This window comes from Marmota flaviventris, chromosome 12 (genome assembly GCF_047511675.1).
Source record: "Marmota flaviventris isolate mMarFla1 chromosome 12, mMarFla1.hap1, whole genome shotgun sequence".
Lineage (NCBI taxonomy): Eukaryota > Metazoa > Chordata > Mammalia > Rodentia > Sciuridae > Marmota > Marmota flaviventris.
Window position 1 is genome coordinate 105807718 of NC_092509.1, and position 15771 is coordinate 105823488.

A 15771-nucleotide genomic window follows, 5' to 3' on the forward strand; every position below is an offset into this window, starting at 1 on the left:
AGCCATAACATATTGAGGATTAAAAAAATAATCTTCAATATTTAAAAAATTTTTTAGTTGTTGAAGGACCTTTATTTTATTTACTTATTTATTTGTGGTGCTAAGAATCAAACCCAGTGCCTCACACATGCTAGGCAAGCACTCTAAAACCCCTACCCCTAATCTTTAACATTTTTTAATTGAATGCTCTCTGAGCACTTTTAAACTCAGTGCATTAAAAAGAAAATGTTTTCTGAACTCAGTAACCTTATAATAAAAAAGTTTTTTTAAAGAAAAATTATCAACTAGTTTGTAAAATCATCAATCAAAACTTAGAAACTAATGAGAAGATGAATAATTATGAAATCTTATCTAGGAGTGTTAAGAAGTCTTAGCCAAAACTTTCTAAAGTGTTGCTTGTTGATGTATTAAGTGATTATAGGATCTACGCCTACTCTAAAAAATAATAACTATAGGAATTTTAGCTTTAAACATTGACCTAGCTCGAGGCCCACAACCGAGCACAGTGATTGGCCATAGTACTTAATGAAAATAATAGCAAGACAAAAAGTATTAGTTGAACTTATGATGGAGGCCTGGGAGTGTAGTGGTAAGTGCAGTCTTTGACTTTTGGAACCAGAAAGATCTATTTGTGAATCTGAGTTCAGCTGCTTTCTAGGTATGTGACACTGACCACAGGTCAAGCATTCTGTCCCTAGCTTTTCTCATCTGGGTGTTAAAAACATTAATTGTCTGAATGGATTATTCTGAAAATTAAATTAAATAGCTGTACACAGTACCTTGTAGAGTTTATAGATCAAATTCCTGAGTATTTAACAGGTTATATCTTCTCTTATTATTGCATTACATTAATAAAAGTTGTGTGAATGTAAGATAAAACATTGATATCAAATAATTCTCTTCCTGTAATAAATGTTGCCTATGATGATAAATCCTTTCAACTTGAAGTATTGTCTCTGTAGGAAGAAATTTCTCAGTAATCTTTAATCTTGGCAACAATGGAGAAACAATGTAAGGGGGAAAAATAAAATGAAAATTCAGAGGCAATTTTTAAAATATTAGGGTTTTAGTTCTTGAGATCTGAAGTGTAAAGTTTTACTACTAGCTACTTTTAAGTCCAGCCTGCATAGGAATGACTTGTTATGGACTGACCTTAAACATATTCTTATTCATAATGTTATGAAAGGAAGTAGCAAGTCCAGATGATGTTTGTAAGTGCTTTGTTAGAAACCTGACTAGGAATTTCTCTGAATTCTTTGGAGAAAAACAATACTGTTTTTCATTCCCTCTACAAAATCTAATTACATTTCTTTAGTAATATTTCTTTCTTATACCTCTAATCTATCAACAAATAATATTACATTGCATAAGTTCTTTTTATCAAGAATGAGGTTTTATTCAGATAGGTATAGGGTAGCAGATAAGAACATGTCCAGTGGGATCAGACTGCTGGGAACAGAATGGCAATCTGGGAAGGGTTCATTGCTCTTCTGACTCTTAGTAGCCTTATCTTATCTAGCTGTGCCATAAAATTGTGAGAATTAAATTAGATAATGCATGACATATTAAGTACTCAAAGGTTATAAATTAATAGCACATTTTTACAAAAGAGGAAATTATTCAAGATTCACATTTTGATGGAGAATATCATGCTAAGTGAAATTAGCCAAACTCAGAAACTCAAAGATCAAATGTTTTCTTTCATTTTTGAAAAGGAGGAGGGAAGGATAGGCTAACATAAAGAACTAATTAAATATAAATTAATAGACATATGAAAAGAAGTCTAATAGAGTAGAGGAAGGAGAATGGGAGAGGGGAGGAAGGATGGGAGGGAAAAGGGAAAGGGTCAGGAACTGAAATCAATTTCCATGCATGTATGGATTACTCAGGATGAACCCGACTACTGTGTATAACGATAAAGCTCTAATTAAAGAAAAAAAGTATGAATGTTATCTCTGATAGCAGCAGTGCTGGGCCTGGGGGGAAAAAGAGTAAGGATTGAAGAGGGATCAGTGGAGGGGAGGTAGAGGAGGCGGGGTGGGGGAGTGCTGAACTGGAGCAGGTCGAGCCCCTTGCTTTTGTGATTATGTCAGGTTGTTTCCTGTGTTGTATATAACCAAAAGCAATTAAAAACAAATAAATAAAAACAAATTTAAAAGGAAACAAAAAAATTTGCATTTTGAAGTAAAGAATATATCTAAGGGATAATATATGGTGAGTGCCAAGAATGGCACATTTATTTTTCTTTGGTTTGTGGGCTTACAGTTTTATTTTATTTTTTAATATAGTTCAATATGGATCGTGTTAATGTTGAAGAATTCTATGAAGTTTATAAAGGTGTAGTGACAGAATATAATGTAAGTATTGAAGTAAATTTAAAGCAAAACCATTTGGATGTCTCAAATCTTGGGGATCTCAGTATAATTTATAATCCTTGAAAGTATTTCTTAAATTATGATTTGCATACTATACATATGAGAAGGGCTAATATTCAAAATATATCAGGGACTCAAGCAACAACTCTGTAGTTAGAAAATAAAACACCTAAATTAAAAATGGACAAAGAATCTAAACAGATATTTCTCAAAAGAAGAAATGTGACTGGCCAACAGATGTATGAAAAAATGTTTAACATTTCTGATCATCAAGGAAATGCAAATCAAAAGCTGCAATGAGATATCACCTCCTGTTTGTTACAATGGCTATTATTGAAAAGATTAATGATAATAAACCCGTTTAGTTAAAAATGCTGAAGAAACTAGGGAGAGAAGGAATTTACCTCAACATTATAAAGGCTATAGATGACAAGCCCAAGGTCATTATCATACTGAACAAAGAAAAACTGAAACCATTTCATCTAAAATCAGGAACAAGACAAGGATCTCTCCTCTCACCACTCCTGTGCAATATAGTTCTTGAAACTTTATCCAGAGCAGTCAGGTAAGAGAAGGAAATTTGTAGTGTTACAAAAAGGAAAATAAGTCAAACTACCTCTGTTTGCTAATGATATGGTCCTATATCTATAAGACTTCTAGTTCAGCAAAGTAGCAGGATACAAGATCAAAAATTTTAAAAAATAGCTTTTCTATATGACCCTGCTATCCAAAATTTTTTAAAAAATAGCTTTTCTATTCCAATAATGAATCTATTGAGAAAAAAAAATCAGGAGAACAATTTAATTTATAGTATCCTAAAAATATAAAATAATTGGGAATAAATCTAAGGAGGTGAAAGGCCTCTACAATGAAAATTATAGAACATTGAAGAGAGAAATTGAAGAAGTCCTTAGAAGATGGAAAGACCTCTCATGTTTGTGGATACATAGAATTAATATTGTTAAAATGGCCATACTACCAAAAGCAATACAGACTCAATATAATCACTATCAAAATACCAATGACATTCTTCATACAATTAGAAAAAAGTAGTCCTAAATTCATCTGGAAGAATAAAAGACTCAAAATAGCCAAAGCAATATCAAGCAATAAGAGGGATGCTGGAGGCATCACAATATCTGTTCTCAAATAATACTACACAAACTATAAAAAACAGCATAGTATTGACATAAAAAGCAGACATGAAGACAATGGAATAGGGTCGAAGAGACAGATACAAACCCATACAGATACAGTCATCTGGTACTTGACAAAGGTGCCAAAAACATATATAAGAGAAAAGAAACCCTTTTTAACAAAACGGTGCTAGGGAAGTTGGATACCATATGTAGAAGAATTAAATTAGATTCCTATCTCTCACCATGCACAAAAGTCAACTCCTAGTAGATCAAAGACCTAAGAATTCAATCAGGAGCACTGTAACTTATAAAAAAAAAAAAAAAAAAAAAAGTAGGCTCAATACTCTGACATATTGGCACAGGCATTGACTTCCTTAATAAGACTCCAAAGCTAAAGAAATAAAACCAGATTCAACAGATAGGATGGCACAGCAAATGAAACAAGAGCATGAAGGGAAAGCCTATAGAATGGGGAAAATCTTTGCCAGTTACTTTTCTAACAGGGGATTAATATTCAGAATATATGGAGAACTCAAAAAACTTAACACCAAAACCCCAAATAACACAATCAGTAAATGGGCAAATGAACTAAACAGATATTTCTCAGAAGAAGAAGTACAAATGGCCCACAAATATATTTTAAAAATGTTCAATGTCTTTAGCCATCAGGGAAATGCAAACCAAAACTACACTGAGATTTCATCTTACTCCACAGTCATCAAGAATAAAAATAACAATAAATGCTGACAAGAATGTGAGGGGAAAGATACACATTGTTGGTGGGACTACAGTTTAGTCCAATTACTTTGGAAAGCAGTAGGGATATTCCTCAAAAGACTAGGAATGGTGATATGACCCAGCTATACAACAACTTGACATAAATCCAAAGAACTAAAATGTGCATACTGTAGGACACAGGTACATCAATGTTTATAGCAGCTCAGTTCACAATAGCTAATCTGTGGAACCAAACTAAATGCCCTTCAATAGATGAATGGATAAAAAAAAACTGTGGTATTTATACACAATGGAATATTACTCAGCATTAAAAGGGAATAAAATTATGGCATTTGCATCATAAACCCTCCAGTATCATCAAAATGTCTCACATGGCCTGCGTGGTCTGACCTCCTCTCATTTCCCTCCTGGGTCTCTCTCCTTCCTGATACTTTTGATCTTCATATATCCACACTGTTGTTCTGCCTCCATCTCATGTTTGTTTCCCTTTTACCTGCAGTATACTGAGGGGGAGGGAAGATTCACTGGGTGTTCCAGATCTGTGAGGCCACCCGTGATTGTGTATTTCATGTGCTGTTTCATGTGCAGAATTGAAGTGCTAATCAGTGTACCTGTGTTTCCCTCCTTGTGCTGCTGTGCTAGTACATTTTACTTCTTACAGTACACTCTTAATATTTTTTGCTTTAAATGATTATCTTCTTAAGCAACTAAAAAAAAAAAAAAGACAATGTGTTTATATTCACCCACAAGGTTAGTAGAGTTTTATGTAGATCTCCATTTTTGTCTGGCATTTTTTCCCTTCTTCCTGAAGAACTTCCTTTAACATTTCTTATAGTAAAAGGCTATTGGTGGTGAATCTCCCAGCTCTTCTTTTTCTGGAAAAGTCTTTATTTTTCCTTTGTTTTTGAGAATTTAGATTGACAGATGTGCTGCTGTTTATTTTCATGCTTGCTTTTGAACAGTTTCTGTTCCCTGTCTTCAGATTCATTGTTCGTTAGCAGTGTCTTATCCTAGTCACCCCATCCAGTGCTTTTTGTTTGTTTTTGTTTTAATAACATTTGCAGTGGGGCAACTGTGTGTCTTACTTTATTGTTTCCCTTCTCCTGAGGACTGTGGTCTATGGTGCCTGTTGTCCAGAATCTGAAAACTGTTGTTTCATATATTTTGTCTAGTTTCTAGAAATATAAGGTGGGAAAATAAATCTGGCCCCTGTTATTCCTTGTTGCTGGAATGCATTATGGTTTTTAAAAGCTTCTTCAGGAGAAACATTTTGTTTTTATATGTGAATTTGTCAGCACTGGGTTCAAGGAGATAGGAACTACTAGTGTGTGTGATACAGATAGGAAAAGAAGCCAAAGGTAACTTTTAACTCTGAAGAATTAGTGGAATAGTGGCACAATTAAAAGAGAAGGGGTAAAATATCATCAAATTGTATTGATTCTTTTATATTGTATATCACAGGAGATGGTGACAGAATTGTATTCTGGCCCTTGCGTAGCAATGGAGATTCAACAGAATAATTCTACGAAGACATTTCGAGAATTCTGTGGACCTGCAGATCCTGTGAGTTGTAATTATTAATCTAGTTTGTATTATTCATTCACTTAATATTTAAACAGATTTGCTATTTTTTATTTATTCTTTTAAAAATAATTTGAAAGTGAATGTATACCAACATCTTTAATCAATAGTATTTTGAATAATAACATCGTGTAATGTTCCAAGAAAAATAATTTTTACTAGCCTTGAGACAATATAGAATATATAGAAGCATTTATTCTGGTACTTTTTTATTGTTTCTTTTTGTTAAATTGTCCAAGTACATTTTTCAAACTTTATAATAGAAATTAAGGTATTATCCTTTGACATAGGAAAGACATAAATAGAGCTCTAAATGTGAAGAATATCAATATGGTGACATCATCTGAGATCCATAAGTAAATATGAGCAATGGAACTTGTCACTTGTCAATGATCTCAGAGTACACATATGAAGATCTCTTAGAGTGCTTAGACTTGCAGAGAAACAAACAGGTAAGGACCAAAATATTGATGTTCAGATAAAGTTCAAATGTCAAAAGTGTTACATAGTAAAGGAGCAATTCCTGTGCCTTGGAGGTAATCAGACTTTGTTAGAGAGGAGAGAGGTAAATAGGGATTTCAAAGACAAACTGAGGAACGAAGAGAATGGGGAAAATGCTAATGCATGCACAAAGAAAGCAATGAAGAAATTTGCAAGTTTTCTATGCTGCGTAGCAGGAATATATCCCTGGCTTCAATGGGAAATGAATACCTGAAACACAAGGAAATATATTTTCTTAAATAGAGGAAATAAGGTAGAGAGTACTAGTAGGTCTGATTGTGGAATGGGTAGCTTTACAAGCCACAATAGGAATGTAGATTCTGCATAATTTGAATCCTATATGGTAGGAAATAGGAATTAACTGTATGTATGTAGCTCAGTTTTGAGCATACTAAATTATTCCTTTGATGTAACAGGAGACTAGATGGGAAGAGGTTAAAGACAGAGGCTCTAGAAGTGGAAAGGAGCAGATCTGATGGCATCAGTAGAGCAAGTCATCAGGGTCTCCTTCGCGTCTTCTTGGGGAGAAAGGAGAGTAGATATAAATAACGCATTGAGTGGGAATGTGTGACAGTTATGCCTGATTCTTTTGTGAGAACTTTGGGGAAAACAGTGGTGACGCTGTTTACTGAGCGCTAATCTTAAGATAGAAAGGGATACTTTTTGGCTTGAAGAGAAAGCTGAACTCAGTTGTTGCATTCTTCTCATTTTTAATTTATCTTTAATACATGGTGGGTATTCATTTTTAAGATTAAAGAATGTGAGAGAACAGCTAACCAAACAAATAGGAATAAATTAAAGAAATGAAAAGTAGAACAAAAAAGGAGTTGTTTGTTCATTCTTTCAGTCTCTCATTTGTTCAGTAAATACTGTGGAACCTTGCAGGTGTTTGTAAATATAAAGATAGTAACTTCAAGAACTGACAGCCTGCAAATGAACAACCATTCTAGTGGCTAGTTTTATGCACTGTGTCACTTGCATTGTTTGCAGGTGTTATGGGAACTTGAATTATAGCACTTAGCTCAGCCCAAGGATGGGCAACAAGGGTTGGGGAAACTTCTTGAGGAGAATGACATCTGAGCTGAATTGTGAGGAGTGAGTGAAACATAACTTGGTGTTACTGGGGGGGGATCACAGTGTCGCTTTTGGGCTACAGCAGGCTCCTGACTGTTGCTGAAGCTGAAGTAAAGGCAGGGAACGCCAGGATGGCTTTGCTGGGGAGGAGGTGGGGAGTGACGCGGTATGATCATAGACTCTGAAAAGAAAAACATGCTGACTCTCTTAGGATGTTTATTCAATGAACATTTACTGAGTGAATATTATGTGCTAGGTACCACAGTTGGTGCAGAACAGAGATAACTAAAACAAAGTGTTGTTCCTTATGGATCAAAATATCATGATAGCTTAATTTGGAAACTTTCAGGCCATGAATCTTGCCTCATTAAACATGGCTGGAATTACTCTACTGTGGGTTTTCATTTTTGTTCTTTCACTTTTGTTGCTTATGAGCCTCACATGGAATTATAGAAAGTCACATCTTACATATTAAATTAGCTCAAAATTTTAAAACCACAGGGGTTTTAAAATTTTGAGCTAATTTAATATGTAAAATGTTAATAGTGGTTTTCTTTGGGAAGTGGAATTATAGTAATGTGTTAGTTTTATTTTCATGTATTTTACAAATTTTCTTTAAAGCGCATGTTTTACTTTTATAGTAAGAGAAAATAATTTTTATTTTATCATAAACCTGAAAGTTAACAGACTTTTAAATGCAGAGGCATGTATCTGTTAGATCTGACTCTCCTTTTGAGTCTCGGGGTGCTGAATTACATGCTGTTTCTAAATACAGATTAGGCTGTCAGACGGGACCACACGCATTTGATGGGGTTTCCAGGACACAAGAAGCACAGTGGTAGTAGTTACAAACCATGCTTCCAGAACAGTGAGATGTCCCTTTCTCTGTGGCTCAGACTTCTTTGTTTTATCTGGTTCTCACCGCTTCCTTTTCCCCTTTCCCTTCACTTCTCCAACAAATAGGTATCGAATGCTTACTACATGCTAGTCGTTGTGCCAGATGCTAACTGGGTTTATATTTGTTGGAAAAAATTTTAGTCTTAACTCTAGCAAAAGACAGAATTGATAATTAAAAAGAATTTCACTTTAAATTTGCATGTGTGCCAACCTATTCATGTGGTATTCATCTTAAAATAATTTAGAAATTCATTCTTCATTACCTGCAATTCTCATATCTAAAGAAAGATCTTGTTACAATACATGTAAATATAATTATTACTTGGAGGACTGCCAGGTACATAATGGTCATGCAATTAATGCTAGATGAATTAGTGAATAGACTGTTTTTATGTATACCTAACATCTGGTACTCACTCGTTGGTTAAATGTATGTGACCTACCAAAATGGGTCCTTTTCTTTATTCTTTTCTAAGATTTAGACCTATTTTATAATTTGATTCAGCCTAACAGAAACCAGTAAATAACTTTGTAATTTACAAGTTGCAGATTGACCTCATTGCATCACTGAAGCGTTTGCTGTTGGCAGATTTTTCTTCCTTGTGGTCTTATAGTTTTGTTCCTGAACTCATTGTTTATGAATAAAATTTCTTCTGGTCTCTCTAGAAGTTCTATAAGCAGTATCCAAACAGAATGGTTCACAAGACAGCTCATTAGGGAAGCAGGGGATAGGGGATAATTGATCATAAATTTATATTTTACTATCCATCTAAGAAATTTTTAATAAAATATAATGTTTAAATAAGAATACATTTATATATCTATTAAAGTATATACATATTTTGATTTATTCACTTATTTTACTAATAGGGATACTTGAAAACCTTTGGAGGCCAATGGAAAATATATCATATTTACAATTAGAGATGTATTCACTCAGCACACCATCCCCACATGCAGAAAATAAGTCCACCTGGGCAGAATTCCAGATTTGTCTCTTGAAAGGTTTTGATTGCACTTGCTGAAGAATTTTCCTGTTGAGTACAGTAGCAGTTTTCATGCTGAGCCATTAGGAAACTCAGAATCACCAAAGAAGTAGTAAATTATGTGGAAGAATTGTACAGATTACATTTGCTCTTGGACTGGTAGGTCTGTTAAGGCAAAATAATTTAACGTACTGTATTGGTCAGCTTTCTGCTATTATGATGAAATACCTGAGGCAATTAATTTTTTTTTTTAAGAGAGAGAGAGAGAAAGGGAGAGAATTTTTTAATATTTATTTTTTAGTTTTCGGTGGATACAACATTTTAATTTTTTTTTTTTATGTGGTGCTGAGGATCGAACCCAGCGCCCCACGCATGCCAGGCGAGCAGGCTACCACTTGAGCCACATCCCCAGCCCCCTGAGGCAATTAATTTACAAAGGATTTTTTTAGCGCCCAGTTCTGGAGGTTCCAGTCCAAGATCAGTGGCCTCATCACCTTGGGCAGCTGGTGAGCTAACTGTATGGCAATGGTGGAGAGTGGGGGTCAGAGCATACAGCTCAAATCACAAGCTAGGAAGCAGAGAGAGACAGGATGGGCCAGCACTCCTCAATCCCCTTTGAGGGCACCACTCCAAAGACTGAAAGACTTCCCACTAGGCCTCACCTCTTAAAGGTCCACAGTATCTACCAGTAGTGCCTGGGAGCCACCCCCTTTAACACTTGGACCTTTGGAGGACTCTTCATATTCACACCATAGCACGTGAGCATACTTTGTTTCATGAAAAATCTATTCTTAAAACATATTATGTAAACCACATCATATAAAATGTAAAGGATCTTATTTAAAGGAATCTAAAAATTTTTGTAAAATGAATATCCACCTTCATCTGCCCTCATACTTTGAAAACCTTTACCCTGTCACAAGATTGAACTGAGTCAAATATTTTCATGTACAAAAAGTGGCTCTACAAATTTTGATTAAATTTTCATTCATTTGATTGTCAAAGGGGTATTTTTAACTGTTACTTAGTAGACTTTACCAATTTTTTTTTTTAAATGTAGAAGTAGTACAATATTTTGAAAATGTAAAGTTTTCTCATCAGTGTATAAACTTGGAAGAGAAATATTTGGGAGCTGGTGTCTGTTGTTTCTGTCATCTACATTACTAATAGATGGTCGTGTACTTTATTTACTAAAGATTTTGAAACCCTGATCATATTCTTTATTTTCATCCAAGTTTCTCCCATCAACTTGGACAAAATAGGATTCCTTTTGTCATTGATTTGTAATCGTTCTACGTCTCACGTTTCTCCTATGGACATGCTCTTGTTGATGAACATCCAAAGAGAGAGAGAGAGCCATCTTTGTAGACTGAACCCTGAGATAGTAGTACTTGTCTTATTTCCTGGCTCTCTGGGTCTCCTGATCCCCTGCACCTTGCACCTGTGACTTGGCTAAACCTCCATTCTTTAGAGTCCCGGTCCTTCCCTTACTGACAATACTCCCACTTTATGACTTCTCTTTGCTCCACCCAGACGCCACTGTTGTCCCTATCATAGTCTTTATGGCATTTTCCACATTGTTCCTACTTGTGTCCTTTGGCCACACCCTGACAATTCCACCTTAGATCAGTTCAGCCACCTACCTAGTACATTCCTGTGTATGGACTAGAAGTGTCTACGTGACCACATTTACCTGCTGATTCAAGTCACACTGATATAAGTTATCTCCAATCACAGCTGAGCCAAGACTGCCATCTTCAAGCCTTTATTTTATAAAAAATTCTTCTATTTTTCTCTTTCTACTAATTCTCATTTTAGTTCATTTTACTTGATACTTTTACAATGACTTCATCCTTTTCTCCACTCAAATGGCATTATCTCTTTATAGAGAAAAAGTTAGCTAATCTTGTAACTCTCTTTCTTTACATGTAGTTTTTCTATTTCTGAATTCACTTTCTCACTCTAGTTCTAGAGATATGAATTTTCCTTCTCTTTCAAAATTTTCCACCTGTTATTTATTCTTTCCTTCTTATCTTTCAGACTTTATTTTGTCTTCTGTATTTTGATTTTTTAAATAATTTTTGTGGTTATAAAAGTAACATGGACATTATAGAAAAGTTAGAAATTGATTAATGTTTAATAAAGAAAATGTGGGCTATTATTCCCATCATCCTGAGTTACTAATTTTATAAATTAATTGGGATCAGGCAGTGTATACTGGTTTAAAGAGCATAACACTACAGATACTGAGATTTTCATGTGGCCTTAAATATTTTTCAAAAATGTGAAGACATATTTTGTAGATTTTAGTTTTATATTGTCTTATGATAAAAAATAATTTGAGAGTTTCCTTATAATTAATCGTTATGTAGTTTTTGATAAATATAACCAGATTGTATCTGACACCAACTCTCAGGTTATCTGCGATCATGGTAGGCTGAGGCCAGCTCCTAGTGCAAAAGGCCCTGCTGCATTCTCTGCAGAGGGGTTTCCTTCTCTCCTAGTTACTGCATGTCCTTGAGAAGACTGGAAGCAGGCTGCTAGCATTGGGGTAGAGTTTAAAAAATTTAAATAAAAAGTTTCAAGTATCTTAATGGCCAATACTAGAATTTTCAGGCAAGAAGAGTTTTGTGGAGAAATACAGGCATGTGTTATTTGGGGAATGGAGGCTCTAGAAGAATCGGTTGGATGGGATTAAAAACAACAACAACAACAAAAAAAGCACCCTGAAAGTATAGCTAAACTGTTTGCACGAGAAAATAATAGGAGTTTGGAAATAAAAGGGAAGAGAGAAGCCAAGGCGCCAGCAGAGGCTGAAGCCTGGGGGAAGAGACCATGGTCAGAGACTGGGTGAGTGAGAAGATTTTTCAGAACAGAATTTCTAAAACCTAAGTCTGAGGCATTTGGGTTTCTGGGGTGTGTATCCTCTTTGTCTTCTCAAAACTTCAGTAAATCTGGTTTGATGTGGAGCTTTGGGTGGTGGTGGTGTGTGTAGAAGAGGAAACTACAGGGCTGTAGCCCATTCATTGGGCATGGAGGGAGAGTGGCAGGTACTGAAGAGCAGAGTGTAGCTCTGAGCTGGCTGAGCGGAGGTGAGCACTGAAGCTGCCACCAGAACCAGGTGGCACGTCACAGCAGAAGGCGGCAAACACTCTTTCGTGTTCCTTGGCTTTTTCTTATCAGGTGACTCATCTTTCTCCTGATATATTTAACTCTGAGACCAAAGGAATGCGATGGGAGAAGGGAAGCAAATAGAATAGACCTTATAGCTGGAGTAATTTGGGGCCAGCACTGTCCAAATACAGTGGTGTATTACACTTACATGTATTACATCTGTAATGCAGTACATTGAAATTTTTTAGTAATTACATTAAAACAGAAGTAGATAATGTTAACAATATATCTTATTTAATTCAATATATCCAAAATATAATAAGGAATATAATAATATCAAAATCATTAATGGGATATTTTACATTCTGATACTTTATACTAAGTCTTTGGAATTTATCACACATCTTATGTTCAGAGCATTTCTCAATCTAAACTGCCACGTGTCAAGTGCTTAATAGCCACATTTGGCTATCATATTGTACAGGTCGAGCTTAGGAACATAGAAGCCCTCTTCAGAGTCAGAGATTATCGAAGTGCTTCATTTGGGTTTGTTATCAGAACAATAATAATAATAATAATAATAATAATATTGCTTAGTTCCACCAACAGTGCAAGTGTTCCTTTTTCTCCACATCCTCTTCAGCATTTATTATTTGTATTCTTGATGATTGCCATTCTGACTGTTGTAAGATGAAATCTTAGTGTAGTTTTGATTTGCATTTTTCATACTTGCTAATGATAATGGACTTTTTTTTATATATTTGTTGACCATTTTTATTTATTCTTTGAGAAGTGTCTGTTTAATTCATTTTCCCATTTATTAATTAGGTTATGTTTTTAGAGATCCCTATCTCTATTTTTAAGTTTTTTGAGAATCCTCCATATATTTTTCATCTTAGGCTGCCCCACTTTTTATCTCCACTGGTATTCTCTTTTCTTCACACTTGTTAACTCTTATCTTTTTATAACTATCTTAACAGATGTGAAATGATATCTCATTGTGGTTTCAATTTGCTTTTCTCTGATAATTAGTGATGTTGAGAATATTTTCATGTACTTGTTTTTAAAAGAGATTATTTGAGCTTTTTGCTATTGTATATATTCCTTAGCTACTTTGGATGTTTATCTGCCGGGTTTCTGTTCTTGTGACTAAAAGGCTCAGGGGTCACTCCAGTTGAACTGGGCTGACTGATCTTTTACTTCCTTGTTTAAATTTATCACTAAATATTTTATTATTTTTACTCTATTGTAAATGGTTTCTTCATTTCTTTTTCAGTGTATAGAAACACAATTGATTTGTGTATGTTAATTTTATATTCTGCAATGTTATTGAATTTACTAACACCGAACAGTTTTGGTCTTTAGTGTTTCTGTATATAAAATCATATTGTCTCCAATCAGAAACAATGATAGTTATGTTCTGAGAAGCCACCACGAATTGATGAATATTGAACTGTTGCTCCTAAGAGGAATATAAGATTAGGTTCCTGTGAGCCTGTGGTCACAACATATGCATTAATGAGGTGACCAGGCACAGTCTTATTTTATGAGGGTTTCTGTCTGAAGATAACTTATTCAGTCTGTACTGTTGGTTCCGTAACACTGAACTCGTGACCAGTACCACTGCGACTTGGATTTCAGTGGTGCTCAGATTGTTCATATTTCCTCCATGAGGCACATGGCAGCATCCTTGAACCTGGGACTTTAGACAGCACTTTAGCTCTGTGCTTGGGGCCATTGCAATAGTGAATCACCAACAAAAATGAAGAGAAGAGAGGGAGAAGGAAGGGGTGAAATGTGATGCTAAATAGTGTGCAAAAAGGACACTTGTTAACAAGCGAGAGCTCAAACAAGAAAGGCAGAGTGTTACCTTGTTCAGCCTCTACTAGGAACTTGCCCTCTGGTGACTCAAATTTTTGCTGCTCTGCACACATCTTCCAATCACAATAAATGTGCTTTTAGTTTTGACTTTGGGTTATGAATAAATTTTAGTTAGAAGGTAAATATGCAAAATGAGTCTACAAATAATGAGAATTGGCTATAGTCTTTACATTTTAAAAAATGAGTTTAAATGACTTTTATAAGGAAAAATAAGTAGCAATGCCTGCTTAATAAAATATCTGTCTAAAGAAAAAATTTTCTCCCGAAAAGTAGATGGTTCTAAGGGATTTAATTCAACTAATTTGAAAAACAAAACAAAACAAAATATAGACTGGAAAATACTTATGTTTTAGGGTTATTATTTTTCTTGGATTTCTTTTAATTTGGTGTTAAATAACTCCTTCAAAACTTATCAAAAATAATAACTCTTTTGTGAGCCTAGAAAGATGAAACAATGTGACCTAAAAGTTGATTAATAGAAAATCAGTTAACCTAAATAATTAATATTTTTTTGTGAAAATTGAAACTTTATTACTGGGAAGCATTTTCCTGAGAAGGCAGAAAATGTAATGCAGATTCACATGTCAGTTTACTGCCATTTCACATATTTTTCTGTAATATATGGTGTACACAACTAAATTTAATGAAACTGTTTTCTCTTTTTTTGATTGTTTTAGCCATTAAATATTGTAGTGGGAATTTTGATCCCAGAACTTCTTCCCCTTCCCTTCTTTCTTTTTTTAAATTGTGTGTGTGTGTGTGTGTGTGTGTGTGTGTATATATATATATATATATATATATATATATATATATATATAATTTTATTTATTACATATGTATGTCATTTTATAGCAACATGCAGTTCCTGTTTTGCTTTTTGAGTGTACTGTTTTCTAATGGAAGACACATGTATTTAGATACTAAGAATATTTCCTAGAGCATCTGAAATTACCACAGAAGTATCTAAACAAGCTTAGAATACAGTCTTCTTTAGATGAATACCAAATATTCTAGTTCCCAGGGGCCCCAGAGCTTCTAATACTGAATTGTGTTGTCACTTGTTGTTTATTGTCACCCCACTCAGAAAGCAAGCATTCAGATACTGTCCAGGTTGACCCATGCATTTCTAGAATGAAGACTTCAGCCTTAAGCAACCAACAATAATTAAAACAACACCAACAATGCTTTATATGTCCAGGCATGGCTTCTAGGATAATGGAGAATATTAAAAAGACTCATTTGTGATTAAAACTTCCAAAGACTCCCAATGGCATAGACTTGGGGTAAGCTAGAAATAAGTTTCATTATAAGGGATTTGTGCCTTTTGCCTCTGTTTTGTTGGATTGGGATTTATTTTATTTCATTAAACTAAAATTATTAAATACATTGTGGGTATGGGGTCCTCAAAAGTGACTATAATAGACTTTGGCTTAGCCATGTGGAATTTTTAATCTAGTGAGAATATGATCATTAAACAAATTATTA

At 34.5% G+C, this 15771-nt stretch overlaps 1 protein-coding gene across 5 annotated transcripts in view; it reads left to right on the forward strand.

The window, feature by feature from the left end:
* Positions 1–15771, forward strand: part of Nme7 (NME/NM23 family member 7) — a 181594-nt gene that overhangs the window by 107787 nt on the left and 58036 nt on the right. For all 5 annotated transcript variants that reach the window (XM_071600338.1, XM_027922839.3, XM_027922838.3 and 2 more), the window contains 2 exons: positions 2289–2357; positions 5714–5815. In XM_071600338.1, coding sequence (XP_071456439.1) covers positions 2289–2357; positions 5714–5815 — 171 coding nt within the window. The remainder of the gene's footprint in view (positions 1–2288; positions 2358–5713; positions 5816–15771) is intronic.